At 43.1% G+C, this 17,422-nt stretch overlaps 1 protein-coding gene across 8 annotated transcripts in view; it reads right to left on the reverse strand.

The window, feature by feature from the left end:
- MAP4K4 (mitogen-activated protein kinase kinase kinase kinase 4) overlaps positions 1-17,422 on the reverse strand; it is a 134,368-nt gene that overhangs the window by 33,227 nt on the left and 83,719 nt on the right. For all 8 annotated transcript variants that reach the window (XM_082758839.1, XM_082758834.1, XM_082758836.1 and 5 more), the window contains exons 6-13: positions 17,200-17,290; positions 15,634-15,764; positions 13,211-13,265; positions 11,221-11,299; positions 9,078-9,253; positions 8,317-8,389; positions 7,638-7,848; positions 333-494 (exon numbers count right to left, since the gene is read on the reverse strand). In XM_082758839.1, the coding sequence (XP_082614965.1) occupies positions 333-494; positions 7,638-7,848; positions 8,317-8,389; positions 9,078-9,253; positions 11,221-11,299; positions 13,211-13,265; positions 15,634-15,764; positions 17,200-17,290 (978 nt within the window). The remainder of the gene's footprint in view (positions 1-332; positions 495-7,637; positions 7,849-8,316; positions 8,390-9,077; positions 9,254-11,220; positions 11,300-13,210; positions 13,266-15,633; positions 15,765-17,199; positions 17,291-17,422) is intronic.

A 17,422-nucleotide genomic window follows, 5' to 3' on the forward strand; every position in this document is an offset into this window, starting at 1 on the left:
ACTGACCCAGCAAGACAAGTCGAGAAACGATTTTCAGCCCCACTGAGGATTTTGCCAATTCTGCTCGTTTTTAGTCAAGCTCAGAGGCCAGAGCTGAATTTAGAATAAGTACCATAACAAGAGCTCTTTTTGAGGGAACACAGAGGCTGCCAGAATTTTCCAAAAAGCCCTACGAATCTATGTTAGTGCGTTTGCTGTCAGAGACAACAAAGATGAAAATGTCAGCATAAGGCTGTCTCTACACTGATTTAGTCTTACAATTTTTTTGGAAAATAAGATTTGAACTTAGAAGAAACAAATCTATTACATATATATATGTATCATGGACTCACCTGCTCCCTTTCTACCCTCCTCTTTTCCTCCTCTGCTCTTCTTCTCTCTTCCTCTTCCTTACGTCTCCTCTCCATTTCTTCCAGACGTCTTTTTTCTTCCTGTTCCCTCCGCCTTTGCTCACGCTCCTGTTGCCTCCGAGCTTCCCGTTCTCTTCTTTGTTGCTACAAAAAGGGAAAAGAAACCACAAAGTTTTACTTTTGTTGTTATCAAAGAAAGAGGTGGGGTTATTTTCAACTGAGAAGAGAGGGATTCACCAGGACTGGCAAGCTCTGCAAGTGAGTGACAAAACATTTTATGCAGGCGTTCCATCAGGAAACTAACTTGTACCTAGCACACAACTATCCCTAAAAACATCACTGACTCTCTTGTTTTTTTTTCATGCACACACAAAATCATGTACTATCTTCTTGACAACCAAGGTGTGGAAGCTCACCTCTACTCATCAAAACAAAGAGAGGCTTTGTGAAAATGAAACCTCGGTGTTTGAGTAACTGTTGAATTCATGTATAAATCAGAGGGACAATTTTCTTGACTTCTACTCCTTATCCACATGTCACCAGAAGGAAATTATTGGCCCCACTGAATCAGCTAAAACTCAAACGACAACTGTCTGAGCTGTTGGTAAGCAGCTTCTCTCGTAATGACCAGCTCATAGTCTGCGAAGAATTTGGTGGTGTTGGATCAACAATCAAGCTCAATTTAATGCACTGCCCAAAACTTTGCCCAACAGGGAATGGAAGGCTGACCAACAGCACCTCAGCCCCACCCAGAACATCAAAAGCACCTACACGTAAAAGAGACAAAGGAGCTGAGCTAAGCCTTTATGCTTACACAGATAAGCTTCCACACATAACCCAAATGCAAACTGGTGCTCATATGTCCGCTGAAGTCTGAAAAGAACATGGAAAACAGCTCTAAAAAGCATGGACCAACTCATTTATGTCCAGATAGAACCATGTATAACGTTCAGAGAAGACATTTCAAACGCCTGTGCAGTCGTGACCAACTCTTCCTGCACTTCTACAGAAGCATCCAGTTAGTCCACCTACCCTGAAATCCCAGGCAGCCTCCCACAACTGCCTAAGTGTCAAAAGAGCCAGCTGTCTCCCATTCAACCATCTCTCTACTTTTGCTTTCATTACAGATTTCTACAATATGCTAAAAATCACAGAAGACATTTAAACAAAAAATTAAAAATCATACTCAGATTTAATCCCAAATGAAAGAACACAATGAAAAACTACATTTGTTAGTCCTTTTTACCTTTAGATTAATACAATCACCAATTCTTTTGTTGAAGCGAAGCTGCCATGGATTTGCAGGTTTAAGACACTCCAAATAGTCTTGCAAGAGCACTCAGATTACGATTTTATTGGGGTGCCTAAATCCATGGTTACTGGTGCGGATTTCAGAGGTGTGTCCACTGAATGAGCAAAGGCCAAACTTTGCTCCCTGTGTTACTTTATGGGATGAACTTGCCCTGCTCAGGATGACAACCCGCATACCTATGAAGTAACTGAAAGTTCAACAGCTTTTTCTGTCTTCTGGAATCAACACTGATACAACTCACACAGGTTAGGAATTGGTAATACTTAAATAAAAAGGGCTGCTTTATGACTTTCTTGAACTAGGTGCTCTTTTGGATCATACACACTCTGCTTGAAGACTACTGTTCATATACACCCTCTCTGTAACTGTGACACCTTCCTTCCTTGCCCATGAAGTCAGCCTGGGTTCGCCATCACCTCCCTGTGCCACAAGACACAAGTTTTCTTCTTCCCCATGTTTCCTGAATCTTCTCAGAGAAAAAAAAAATAATAAAAAAAGCTTCCTTGCTCTGACTTCTCTCCTAAGTAAACACGTCTACCAGCCTTTTCTCTCTTGTTTAAGCACGCTCTCTTCAATGAACGTTGATACAAAAATAGCAGAAGTGCTGCAAGGCAGCGAGGAACACAGCGCATTTCATGGGTTTCGCTGCTCCACCTCCTTCCTTTCTATAAGCTCTTTAAAAGGATTAAGTAGGCACTTTTATTTCTGAATATAAACAGCTGTGTCAAACAATTTCTATATTTAAGTCAATATATTCAGGTGCCTCTTGGCTAATCAAGTCTGACAGGCTCTTTGTTTAAGAAAACTAAGATGTGAAGTACAATAATTCTGTCACCCTGAGGATGCAAGAGACAACACACTGCTGGCTGGTTAATATGCACATTCATCAGCTCAAACACTTCTTAAACATACGAAGCCTGTCTGTCTGACAACATTGTGTTGACACTGTCAAGTGGATGCACTGCAAATCTTGTGATGGCATCAGCCTTGTTACGAGGAAGATGGGAAGAGTTTAGGTCTTTTGGTTGAAACAAATTCATCACTTCTTGAACCAAGGGAGAAGTAGTCAGCAATAAATATAAATAACTGAACTTAATAATATAAAAATACGTTACAAATTGGCTAAGAGAGAGCTGATTTCCCATGGCATCGTGAAAAAATATCAGTTGTTAAAAGACGAGATCTTTAAACAAGCCTTGAATAAGACTGCTAGCTCAGCACCTGCAGGAGATATTTATTATCCAACAAATGATAAAATAAAAATAAAGATTCTCTGCCACCAGTGTGTGGTTAAGTCAAATCTCCAAATCACAAACGTGCTATTGTCCAGGCACCAAAGTACACAGAGAGATGGGGTTTCTCTGCATGGCTTCCAGCTTCCCGTCAGAAACCCACCAGCCCCTTGCCAAGGGAGTGGAAGGCAAGGCACCTGGCACTGCATCAGCCCATGCAAGCACCCTCATGACCTGCTTCTTCCCAGCCCCAGCTGCAGGAGAACAGGTCCACTGCCTTTGGACGCTGCCTTGAAACCTGATCATCGAACGACTGGCTGTTAATGAAGTGGAATTTACATTTAACAAGCAAGGGAAAGGAAACCTTGGGTGACAAGCATCTCTCAGGTCCTACTCTACCTTCTGTCAAAAGCAAGGGCAAAGCTTGTTAGCTGCAAGCTGTCGTTGACCCAAGCTGAAAACCACTACAATTTTTTAGGCTGAATTAAAACCAGTTTAAGTTCTGTTTATAGAGACTGGATTTCTGACTTTAATAAGTCTGGCTGCTGTAATTCTTATCACACAATACAAAAAAGTCCTGGAGTAAAACACAGTTTCTGTACCTAACCAACAGACAGCAAATAGAGATCTGGATTCTCTGAAACGATGGATGCACATACAGATCTTCTTTAGTTGGATAGGGTATTACCAACTTACTTATATGTGTCAGATGAAAAGCTTATTTTCAAAGAGGTAACTGGTACCCAGAAGGTGAGGGCAGGAACTCTTTAAAGCAATTTCAGAGATGCCAAAACAGAATTTTGACAGAAACCCACGCAAGCCTCAAATTTCTGCACTTCACAAAACATTACTATACCAACAAGGAAAAAAAAAAATATAGAAAATATAGTGTAAATACTCTGCCTCCTTATCTGGCTTCAGGGTGCATTAAAGATGTTCTCATAATGGTGCCCTGCACCTCCAAACTGGAAGACCATGCAGTGGAGCACGATTTACCAGGAGGGGGCAATGCAAGTTCACACGCAGTTGGTATAGACCAACACATCCAGGACCCAGTTCAGACAGCAAATTGCCTAAGATGAATGTAGACCACCCTAATTTTGTATTCATAGAATAGTAGTGCTCTCCCTTATACTCAGTTGAAGGCTGATAAATACATGCATTTATGATTTCTTGCACAAAGAACTAGGTAGGCTGCTATCAGCTTAGGAAGAGGATTATTAAGACTGATAATGAGACTTTTATTTTGCCCACAGTAGAGATAAAGTCAGGAGTAGAACTTCTTACTCAGAACCAGTCCAAACTGCAGGCTATTTAAATGAAGTAGATATGAATAATCTGTAAAAGAAACAAACCCCGACAGAAATCACCTGCGGGTACACGTACATTAGCATCTCAGTTCAAATCAGGAATGCTCGTTTGAAGTGAATCATCCAATCATCTCCTCTTACCAGGTTTTGTTTCGTATTTTAAAGAGGTTTCACAGTGCCAACCACTCCTTTTGGATGAAATTAAAAAGGCAGATGCGCTCCAACCGCAGGCAGGCAGGCAGTCTAGACCTCGGCTAATCCAAAGCAACTCCTCCTGTCTCCAAACACATGCAGTGAAGTCTTTGGGTCCTCAGCACTCTAATTGCTGTGCTGTAAATCAAAATCTGTTTCTACTGGACTGTACTGCTTGCCAACGGAGCTATACCCTATCCCCTCAAAAACATCCATCTTAGGTTCTCATAACCAGATAAATCACTTAATCAGGTTGTCCAAAACTGCAGAGGTCCACAAAGAATGGGATTCCACCACAGCTAGTTCTGCATTTGTCAAACCAGGCTCAGTTTTGCAAGGTAAAACTCAAATGCCTCTCCCCATGCATCACACTGAGCAATGGTGCCTCCGTGATGCTGAACAGAAACACGGGCACCTGTTAGGACAGCCTAGATCAGCTCAGATCTCTGCTTTTAACCATCTAAGTACTCGTGTGTCATAGAGCTGAGAGTTATGCAATGAATCCCTATGCTCATTTTTAAAGGAGGCTGGGGAGGAGCAAGAGCAATCCCCTTTCCAAAACGTTTCGAGTAATTTCCTGCACCTTGACCCTGTATGATTTCCACCTCCTAAGCCATACACAAATTATAAGGTCCCTGAAACAACGACTTCCAAAAGTCACCTATACGCCTTTTAAAAAGTGATCTTTTTCTCTTATACTGCTAAGAATTATATTTGGCAGATGTCCTAAGCACCGTTCCTGTTGCAGTCTTAGTCAAAACTGTCTAGGCTCTGGGCCAGCATTGTAAGAACAAGCCCTCAATTTTAATTTAGGAACTGGGGGGGGGGGGGGGGTGGAGGGGGGACAAGCAACTTGTCCAAGACTATCTAATGCACAAAATTCTTCCCAAAGAATGTCAAATAGGTATACCAAAATACACGCTTACTGTATACAGGCAAAAATGAAAAGAAAGCAATGCTTGGTAAAAATATCAACAAACCGGTGAAAAACCAAAGATTCAATGCCCGATGCTAATCTTAACTCACATTACCAAGCTTCTCATTGTTTACGAGCCTCATCAAAACAGTGGGTGAGTTAAGGACAGAGTGACAACATTTCAATATTTTGGCCTTCAATTGTGTCACAACACTGATGTTTATCTAAATACGTGTCTACCACCCTTCCCCCATCTGAAAGTGCTTGTTTTGGCTGTTGCTTTGTTAGGAATCACTGGGGACCACACATTTTTCCAGCAGAAGATCCAACAACTTGAGTTGTTGTTTTTTTTTTAAGCTCACTGTGAACCTTCATTTAATTCACTTTAAGGACAATATTCACCAGCACCACCTGCAAAAGGAAACCTTTACAGCTTGTCATTCATATTTATGTTTCTAAGTGAACCAGGCAGAGGTTATAGACTCAATAAAAGATAATAGCTTTTCTCTTTCAAACTCTACATGGTTTACTGTGTAACCTTATTCAGTAATACATCAACCTACATTACATGCTGCCTTGGGGTTGCTAAAGTTGTTAGTTCTGCCTTGTATTTTAAAAAGCAGCAGGACTGTTTTAAACGACTGTTTTCAGGTACCTGCCTTTTCTTTCAAGTGCTCATTGAATTGTGAGTTCTGCAACATCCCAAAAAACTTTCAACCCTGTGCAGTGAAGAGGGATGTTGCTTAATTTCCATTATTAGCAGCAGTATCTCCTTTATTTGAAAAAGAAACTACTAAAGTTAAATGACCTAGATAACTTAATTGTAATTGCCTTCCTCACCGAAGAAGTACCCTTGCAGAACCCTGGAATTTATGGAGGCATTTAAAAGACCTTGTTGACTACGCTAAAGTTGATATCTCAACTTTCGCCCACTTTTTTTTGACAATATTAATAAAAAAAAAAAATATTTTCACATTGGCTCCTTGTTCTCTCTTCCTAGCATCTTTTTATGATCTGCTCCCCCTGCAACATCGCTACGGAGCCAGAGTCTAAAAACAGCTGGATGAGCAATGATGTTTATCTTGGCAATCTCAGAAGGGTGGGGAAGAAACAGAGGAGAAAGGGAGTTTATAAGCCTCCCCCTTGTCCCTCCTCCTGGTTCTATCTGTGGCTGAGCGTTTGCTTACCAGCCCCTTCTTACAACAGCACTAAATGCACTGGCACATTGCAGAGGAGGGATAAGGAGCATAGCGTGACCTGGAAAGCTATTTGGAATTTTCTGTTATTTGTTATGCAAACACGTCACGTGAAATTTGAAGTCAGGATGCAAATCAACATTTGGTCCTGGTTGCCTCCTCGTTAAACATTACAAGGATTTGGAAAACCAAACTGGGTGTAGTTTTTCCACCATTGCTAAGTGAGCGCTAGAAACAGCGACTCAAACAAGAGGTCCTTTAAGGACGACTGGAATCTGACCCTGCACTTCCTGAGGAGCCAGATGATTGGTTTCACTGCAGCTCTCATACCCAGCCTTGGCTAAGGAACCGTTCTGAAAGTTCTGAAGCTCATAGTGAATATTCTACTATGTAGATATAAACATGCACAAGAGCTTAGGAGGTGAAAAATAGGACAGAACAGTATTTTATATCTCCATTTCCCCTTTGTTTTTCAGACTGTATACTGCACACCTACCATATCACAAGTGTGATTTAGTTATTAATAATTTTGGTACAATTATAATTTCAGCACCGATTCTAAATCATATTTATAATTCTGTGTGGCTTTTAGTCATCATGGTACTATGTGTGAGAGGAGTAAGACATGAAAAAAAAAAGCTTTCTGCCTACCAGGAATGAGTGCCAAACACAGATGTTTGAGAAAGCTTTAAAGTGAAATTCTGAGCATGTCACATCCCCCCAAAAATCATCTTGAGGCACTGCCCAATTAAAAAACTAAAAATAAAAATCCATAGGGGAATAATTAATGTCTCTCATTCTCCACAGCTACCTAAAGCCTAGACATGTTGTCTCTTCTTTGGAACAGAGACCAAGCTTTCCCCCAGGTCCCTTCAAACAACTAGGCTTTGGCTTCTGTTGCCTCCACAGGAGCTGCTGGATATTCAGTGCTTCCGAAGACTGTTCATATTCAAGTAGCCAAACATGGATTTAAGTGTTGTGCTCTACATTTGCCAGTGGATTTGCACGTGTTGTTTTCCTTCCTGAGGTGTGCGGGAGCTACAGAGAACCCTTTCTAAATGGGCGTGGGGATGGGAAACACAAGTGGAAGAGGGGCTCTTGGCGCCGAGCACCAGCCTCCTGTCTCTACCTCTTCCAGCCGTCTCCTTTGCTCCTTTTGCTGCTCGATGCGCTTCTGCCTCTCTGCCAGCAGCTGCCTCTTGTACTCCTCCTGCTCACGGAGCTGCTGCTCCTGCAGCAGCTGCTGCCTCCGAAGGGCCTCGGACCGTTCCTTGTTTTCCTGCTGCAGCCTCAGGAAATCACGTCGGAGGGTTGATTCTCCAGGCACATTGACAATGGAACTGCAACAAAAGGAAGTTGAAGCCTCCCATACAATGAAGCCTGATGGGCCATTAAATACCTTTTCCAAAGCAGGGGAACATTAATAAAATATATCACGACGTTAAATTTTAATCTCATTTCTTTCAGAATGAAGGCACTGGATGCACATCAAATACACACTCGCAGTGGAAGGCGTGAAATGAGGCCAAGCAAAATAAGGACCAACCCTGACATTTTGGAGCCCCTGACCAGTCACATTTGCCATAAATCTCCTTCCATTCAGAGCTCTCTGGCTCTAAGCCACGTGAGAGGGAGCTTTAAAACCTTTAGCAGTCATAGAAGAGGTATTCAAACCCTCCGGGTGGTTTGTGTGGCTTGTGCACACACTTAACAGAAGACAGAAATTTAGTGTGCTCCTGATTTATGGTCATGGGCTTCAGACTTACTTGGCATGAACTGCCCAGAGCCCTCCGAACAGCAGTTATTACCTTGGCTCTCCTTCTTGTTCAGGCACTTCCTCCTCTTCTTCCTCACTTCCACTATATTCATACTCCGTCTCATCTAACAGGAAAGAAACAATGGTCCAGGTAGTGCTTATCTTTAATTTGAGGACAGTGGGGACTGGCAGCAGCACCTTAGTGAACCAGTTCCTGTCCCCCTCAGTGAGAAGATCCATCTGAGACCCCAGGATTCATCCTGTATATACAAAGCCCATCTTCCCACACGTGTAAAGCAGCGCAGTGCTTTGCGGTGGATTTTCAGCACATTTCCTGAATGGCACCAAGTTTGATTTCTAAGACAAGACACCTGGAAAACCTTGGCACCACCTGAATAAAGAGTACAGGCTGCCCAAGACATTCGCTTCATAGGTCTTGTGATGTGTTATTTCCTGTGAGTCTGATTTATGGCATCATTCCAGGAATGAACCTACTACAAAGCAAAAAAGGGCAAGGCATCTATGCCAACATCCTCCTTACTACTGTTTAACACTCACATGGAAGAGGCATAGCCTAGATGAGAGTAAATTTAAATTCTCTGAAAGTATGACACTTGAAACTGATGTTTTCTCCGTAGATGGAGAGAATAAAACCTAGAAGTCTGCTGATAGTCAACCCATGAATTAAAAAAGAACTTCTCAAGGGTATGGGTTGTTTGGAGCTTTTCTAAGGGTGGGGATTTCGAACAAAAAGCAGGACAGAAATGCCTATTTTTAATAAGCTGCAAGACTGGATTTTTAGAAGCTGCATACCTTTTTCTCCTCTCTTCTTCCTGGTCCTGTCTATATGGTCCTTAAGCTGGATTCGAACTTGCCTTTCATTTGGTTGGTCACGTATAAACGGATGTTTCAACAGTTGTTCTGTAGAAGGTCTCTGCATGTAATTCTTCACTAGACAGCCTTCTATAAAGCTGAAAAACTTTTTTGACCTGAGAAAAGAGGAAGGAGGGGGAACAAAACTTAAGTTCATAGCTAGAACTCAGCTCAAACAATTTTCTTCTGTTCTCCCCCAAAGCCTAATTCCTGTGAATTCCTTAATTCCTTCCACAGAGCATCATGTCCCAGAGGACGGTACAAGTGCTGTCTGAAAGCGTGCACCCAAAACAGAGCTGAGCGTCCTCCAGCTGAACATCAGGCTAGCTGGACACAGGGTGATGCTGACATACCTGCAGCGCTTTGGCACAGCCCTGCAGTAATGTGCCCTCTTTCACGGCCATAATTGCCCTGAAAGGCAGGATGTATTAGCGAAAGCAGATCATGCAAACCCAGCTCTGCTGCTTCTGGGCCAGCGCTGGCTTGCAGCCAGCTTGCTTGGAGCACAGGCAGGGCAGCTCTGGTGTGTCTCCACCTGCCCATGCCATCGAAGGGCATGTCTACTTCAGACGAGCCAAGAGGAAAGCTGCAAGAGCTGCTGCCAACGTTTCACCAATGCAAGAAGCACCACACTGCTTTTCCGTGCACCTGGGCTCACTGAGACAGGTCTGCGAGAGCTTACGATTATTTTAATTTCCACCTTAAGAGCCAGACAAATAAATCCTCATAGAACAACAGGCGGGTGTTGAACATCGTTGGCTGTTCAACACCAGCGTGTGGGGTCAAATTCTCACCGGCACAATTTGAAGGGCATAAACCCAACTGAGCTCCTCCTGCACACCACGTAAAGTGACAGGGTATGGCAGTTTGTCAAACTGGAGCACCGTCTTTCTAAATTTGCACTTAATTTGGACTCTTGCAAGAGGACCTCTCCAGACAGAAGTCACCAAACGAGCTGCCTTGCAAAATGCCCATCATGAAAATACCCACGACCGTATTTTTCATCATTTGGCCTTTTTTCTCATAACCCATCACTGACTACACTAAATAAAAACAGTTGAATGATTTTTTGCCTATTTGGTGCTCTCAGACTGCTCCTGTGCCTGGGCAGCAAACACTTCCATTAAATGGTTAAATGCAAAACCAACAACAGTTTCCACCCATCCCTTCACTCTCCTGGTGTCATCCAGGAGGCTCAACTGAAGGGAACCTCGCTGCTTTCTGTTATTCCTCACACCTCGAATGTTATGAATCCAAATAGAAAGGTTCATGAAACGTTCATGCAAATACTGTATATGCATCCCTATCCCTTTAACACATGCAGAAAGCACATACGAGAGAGGGAGAGGGATGCCCTGACAAGGACAAGTTCACAGATAAGTCAACCCAGGCAAAGACCAAGCCCAGCAAGCAAGCCAAGTCTGTATTATGTTGGTTTTGACGAGGCAGTCAAGTCACTTCAGTATTTTGACAGGATCACAGCATCCCGCTATCACATCCAATCTATACAAAACCTCTTTCTAGGGAGTTTTTTTCATTTCATACGTGCCAGTCATAACCAGTAACTGTAAGGAAATCCTCCGATACTAATGGATTCCTCTCAGCTGGCAAGAAGCACACACTCAATTTCAATCGTTTACAATAATTATAGTAAAAGCCTTCATTAGTTTTAATAGCTCCTTTCAACTTAGCAACTAGAACACCATAGCACTGCTCTGCTTCTGTGTTATGATACATCTGAGAAAACATACTGCATATTAAGAGTGCTGCGGGAGTTTATTTTTTAAAATATAGTTCCATTGGTCACCTTAATACAGATGCTGCTCTGCCAAGAAAAGAAGAAGCTTGGTTTTTATTTTTGCAGAATTCGCGATGCAGTTTCTCTGGGACAAACAGAACTAAATAAACAAGGCACGCTTTTTATTTTATGCTTCGATTCCGTAGCACAGGAGATAACAACAAATGGTTTTAGCTAACAAGTCTCCACAATTCTGTGGACGCGGTAACAGAACGGCATGCGGTGAGACAGAAGAAAACATCTCGCCACAAGAGGAGTTACAAACCAGAGGCAATTATTACGTACCATTTCTTGGATTTTAACCGTGGGGGAGGGTTTCTGGGTATCAGAAAGAGCGCCCTCATGGGATGCATGTCACAAAGCGCTGGAGGAAAGAAAACAACAGTGAACAGACACATGGAGACATTGGCTTAGCTGCTCCCTGTCAATACCATGGCTTCAGCTTCCACAAACATTCCTGCCATCCCCACCACACACGCAGCAGACACAGGAGATGGAATTAGACAGAGCAGACACGAAGAAGGGAAGGAGGATGCCCAAGAAAGGACACTAGAAGCAAATCCTCCATTTTTATCATCTTTCTATGCTTGACCCCTTGCACCATCCGTCTCAGGCTCAATAATCTCTGCAGGCAGAGGTAATGTTTTCCACACAGCAGAAATTCAGGAGAAACAGACTGAAGTGACAGGGATCCAGGATTCAGAGATAAGGGGCCACAACTTTGGTGAAGAAGCTCCTTGGATGCCTGTGGATGCCATCGGACCACCAAGCTTAGAGATGGGCTTTTCAGCTGCTTCTGGGGGAAGAGGCAGACCCCACATACCAGTGGACAAAACAAGGCAAGTGCTGATTAGAATTTACATTGCATCTTTGCTTACTTCTCAAATACCCCTCTTGTGATTTTATGTGATGAGGGGCCAAGCTCTGCTTCAGTTTGGAAGTGAAAAAAATATTCTTGTCCAATTCCAGGCTTACAAAACCCACTGAAAGAGCTTTTAACTGACAGCCACCCAGGCAACCTAGTGCTCTGAACAAGAAGGTAAAGCAAAAAGGAGGTCAAGTGGTAGCTGAAATGCTGTTAACACAAGGCTGGCTGAGGTGTCCTGGGAGCAGCTCTCCTACGGGCATTCATGCAAATGTGCAATTAGGAAGGAAAAAACAACAAAAAAAATCAGACCTCCTACAACATGAACCAAAACAAGAGTGTGTTGCTTCATTTTATAAATTTTGCATTAATAACAACAACACTCTGGCAGAGGCTATAATGAAATGACCATTTTTTTTAGTTAGTAAAATGTCAGTGTGTCATTTCACCTTCATCATCTCAAAGACAGAGGTTTCAAGCTGGGATTCTGTGATTACATGTGGTGTGGTGGTGGTGTTTGTTTACATGTAAAAAATATATATATTTATATTGTAGTTCACTCTTGGGTACCTTAGGCTGCCAGTTTTAAATCCCAATCTCCATCTGGGAGTGGGAGTAAAAATATTTGCCAGTATACTGAGGACTTCCATAGAAGTTACCATTAAAAACAAAAACATCAAGCCTTCTTTCTTTTTAAATCCCTCTGTGCTCCTTGCAGATATTTGCTGATTGCCTTGATGTTCAGAAGGAATAAAGATATGAAGGGAAAATAAGCCACCAGAAGTTGTGCATGCTTCTCTCTCAAAAATACCCACGTCAACTCCTGAGTGCTCTCAGGCAGTGAGCATTAAGTTCAGCGCTCTGTGCTGACGGTGGATTTACACTTTAAGTCATGTCACTTTTAAGGAAGATCAACACCACCCACCGATGAGTTGAAACAAAAGGAGAAGCAATGTTAGCATTACCCACCCTGCTGGAAAGGCGACACAGCAAAGATTGCTACAGGCGCTTTTTTCATTAAGGTCGGATTTCTCCAGGCCCCGCTGCACCTCTCCCCAGCTGAGGTTTCAACATCCCAGGCCAGCCCCTGCACAAACTGGGCCACGCTTCCAAAAGACAATATACTACCCATAGGAAGGAAGTCTGACGCTTGATTACCTTCCAAATATTCCTGCTATAGAAATTAAATTACTGCAGTCTGCACTGTAGTGCTTATCCTATCCTATCTTTATCAGAAGTGTTGCTATTTGGGGAATTTTGTATTTATAGGGCAGGCAAAACCAAAGAGAACAGAAATAACATGAGGACACTTTCAGAAATCTCAAAACTAGGCTTAGATTACGAGCAGCATCTCCTAAGTATACGTTTCAGCCTTAATCAGCCCGCTGGAAAAGCACACGTATCACTTACGGGGAGCTCCTTCTGCCATCTCGATGGCTGTAATGCCGCAGGACCAGAGGTCGCTCTGCACAAAAAGAGACAAGGACCATATGTTAGGAGGTAGATTTACCCGTTCAGACGGTAAGAACACCATTTGCAGAGGCATTGTAGGTGAAATTGTAATGAAATACCAAGGCTGTTTAAATAATGTAAGTAGCTTTTTTCTTGAAGGGTTTCCTAAAATGCTGTTTCTCACATCATACATATGTATACACTCAAATGCACGTGCATCATACACGATATGCAAATAACTCTAATAACACATGAATATATTCACATTAGGACAATAAGAAGTACATTTGCCCCAAATCTGAGTCTATGGAACAACAGATTTGGCAGTATTCCCTCGCTTACAAAGGGCTGAACGTTTCCTTGTAACGGACTCACAGAAAACACTCAGTGTATTCCCCCACACAGAAGACAGAGAAAATGAAAGACGAAAAGCTGTGGGGCAAAACCCCAAACCTGTCAGGTCTTTTTCAGTGTCTAAATACGGATTAGTGGAATATACTCATTTCTGAACCCTTTCTAGGCAATAATAGCTAAATAATAATATAATCACATCATAGTTGTATATAGTGGAAGAGCCATCACTGTGAAAATGGTAAGAAGCCTCTCTTGGGCACAATGCTTGTGGCCAAAGCACCTACTCCATCCCTACCACCTCATCTTTGCTTGAGACGTCAAGAAAAACCAGGAGGCCTTCAGTGGGAGCCTTCCAAGGTATTACCTCTGGATAATGTCCCTGACTAGCAGTTAACTGCACTTGCTCCCGAATGAGAGCCAGAATCCTCAACTGCAGGCAGCAGCTGGGGGAGTCCTGACAAGGGGCAAAACCAAGAGACTCCTGCAACTTAGTGGGCAAAACAGCGCGGGAGGCTGCAGAAAGGAGCACAGCCACTGTACAGATCTGTTCTTGAGAAAAGCAGGGTTCATTTTTGGTAAGAATATTGATTTTTTTTTTTTAAGTGAAAATTAAAGAGCAGAAAAGCTCTTCTGTACGACAGACAGGAGAATTTCTAGTAGTCTGGCAACTGCATTTTCAAACCCAGCAAGGCAATCGTTTCTCTTGGTCCAACCTATCCATTCACGCTGAGCTGCACAGCCTCCTGGTCTTACAGGAGCTTCAACCATGAATTTTCTAAGAACAAAACTAACTAAATAAAAATAAGATAGAAAGACAACTGCTTCAGCTCCCTACGGGCTCCACCAGGAGCAATATACACGTGTTTTCAGAGAGAAGGAATCCTTTCTCACATCACGATTGCATTAACAAATACAACAGAAAGGTCTTCTCCTTTACTAAATCGTATTAGTCACCTTCCTAATAAATCTACCTGCATTATCTTCATTACAATGAGCTGTTGGATGTAAAAAGTGATTAAATCAACAGAAATAGGATCAATCTGATCAATTAGTTGAAAGGCCCAAAACCACCAATTCAAATCTCCTGTGTTTTTTGTTTTTTGTTTTTTTTTTTCAAGAAATCTGGACATACACGGCCGTACTGATAGCTAACATCACTACCAATCCTAGCAAATTGATATTCAGACCCAATAGTCATGGTAAGACCCTAATCACTGGTTTTCTGATAGCTATATTGCCTTTCTTGGTTAAAAGCTGGAATAGTTGCATTAGTCTAAGTGAAGATTTTTAAAAAATATATATTTTCTCATTTGTTTTCTTCCCTTGTGCTTTTATAAAAGCAAGCTGAGAAGTATTCTTAAGGTTACAGGATGCTCTGACCAGAGAAATTTAACTTCAAACACGAATACATCATATTCTTAAGGGTAGTGCAAATGCCATCAGGCCAACAGTGGTTTTGCAGTAATTAAATCTTTTGTTTGTGGCGAACTATGTGAGAAATAATCTTTGTTGAGAAATGTCAAAATGGATACATTTTCATCTCCATGTACATGTATCCTGAAATCAGGAACAGGCACAGTTTAAAGATCTCCTTCTGCACTTCGCTAGCTCTCCAGACGGTGCTTCTATTTAAGGCAACACCTAAACTGCATTGTTCTGGATTATTACAATAACTGGGACATATTCAAGCACAATTTAAAGTACAAACGTTATACAAATTGAGAACACGAGCATCTCCAGTCAAACTCTTTTTTGCCTGTCTCTGAGTACCTACAGCACGCTGAAGTCCTACTCCCTCTGCCTCGAAGCTAGGACAACACAAGTCACAGCAATTTTTAAAGGTCACAAAATTGGCAGTGATCCATACCTCGTCCTCCCCTAGCAAAATGTACCTTCACAAAATAAAATTACTCTTACAAAGCATAAGAAATCTCACAGACTACCATCATTCATAGGTGTTCATGCTGCAAAGGTAAGGTTTCTGTGCGTTGATTTGTGTATTTTTTCTGTGAACAGGGCTCTCTTACTCTGTAATCGTATGTAGCATCTGGATTTTCATCACAGGCAATAACTTCTGGAGCCATCCAGTACGGAGTTCCAATGAAAGTGTTTCTCCTGCCAACTGTCCTGTCCAGCTGAGCACTCACACCAAAATCCACTGCGGGTGGGAAAAGATTAGAATAAAATCAGAGGGGAAAATAACGCCGTGATTACTTCTGTAAGATGGGCTGGAAATAAAACCAGGTGGAAGATCCACACGGGAGGACCATGCTGAAGAGAAATATGATGATGAACACAGAGGCAGCCAAGTCACCGTGCTTCACTCGCCATGTGCTCAGGCCACAGGCATCTGGAGACACAGCAGTGGTATCTGCAGTGGAGACACAGCACCTCTCCTGCACCTCTGACCTGTCTGTGCAGCATCACCTCCTCCCCAGACGGGACTGTGTGGCTACAAAATACTGTCTTGGAGGCTGAGGAAGGACCATTCCCTTCCTAGCCAAGCACCTTTGCCTACACAGGCAGGCTCTGCTTTCACGCCATGGGAAAACCACATGTGAACGAGTCTCCTTTTTTTTGGCTGTCCACCTTTTTTTGCTGTAAAATTGGACAGCAAAAATAATTTGTTGCTCGGTGAGCTGCTCCCTGCTCTGATGCACAGAGCAGATGTGTCAGTGGGAACAAAAGATGAAGATTATTCAAGAGGTGCTAACTTTGAGCACATAAGCACATGGGCTAAAACAGAGATGCCCGTTTCGTTACATGAGATTTTTCCTCCCTTCGCTTTCTCCCCCCCCCAGTTCCACTGCTGTGATCACATTCACAAGCGTGAGAGATGCTTTTCCGTACCAGTAACTGTGTCTGCTCTAGGAGGGAGGGCTGTGGCAGCTCCACAGAATCCATCATTTAGGAGACACAGACAAACTGGTGGAGACAAGCTCTGTGGGAGCACCGGTTTGGGAGCTACTGTGCTCCACTTTGGACCAGAAGGATGAAAGCTCTCCAGAGAGCTTCCTCCTCCAGCAGCCAGGACATCTTCCTATGCCTCGTGCTGCAGGAAGGTGTAATGCAAAACAGAAGGGATGTGGGCTGGGTGGGAGGCCTTCAGCATGGCTCTATATTTAACCAAAAGAAAAAAAAAAAAAAAAGGTGGCGAATGCAGTGTGATGCAAATACAGAAGGTTAAAGTGTTCAGAAACTGGAAGAGGCAGATCAGAGAGAAAGAAAAAGGAGGATGTCCACTTGTGGAGGAAAGAAGAGGCGTGGGATGAGCACGGCTTCCAGCAGGCATGCCAGAGCTGGAACTACATTTGGGACTGCATGCCACTGCTCCCTCGAGGGTGGCACCCAGGCCACGTTTTTGTGCCCAGAGCCTGAACAGCAGGTGCCGTTGTCGCTCAAGCCAAACGCAGGAGCGACTCTCATCACCTCCCGAGTCCAATATACACGGAGCCTCGATCCACATGAGAGCAGTGGCAGAGTGTACATGCTGAAGAAGGTGTTGCAGGGCTCTTAAAGAACTAAATTAATTTGGGAACATCAGAAAAAACAAGGCTAGATGACTCGGGAAGCGGACGTGCTTGCCTACTTACCAAGTTTCACTTCTGCGTTCTCTGTTAACAACACGTTCTGCCCTTTGATATCCCTGTGAATCACGTGGTGGGCATGAAGATGTGCCAACCCCTGCAGGAGGGAAAAGAGAGGAAGGAGACGACGTTCAGAGTTAGGCCCTTTGCTCAGCAGCCGGCGATCCGTGTCCGAAAGTCTCAGTCCAGTGACATTGTAAGTGACACTGGGGTCAGTGCACCTCGGTGG

The sequence above is a fragment of the Aythya marila genome, assembly GCF_965140915.1.
Source record: "Aythya marila genome assembly, chromosome: 1".
In the NCBI taxonomy this organism is placed as follows: domain Eukaryota; kingdom Metazoa; phylum Chordata; class Aves; order Anseriformes; family Anatidae; genus Aythya; species Aythya marila.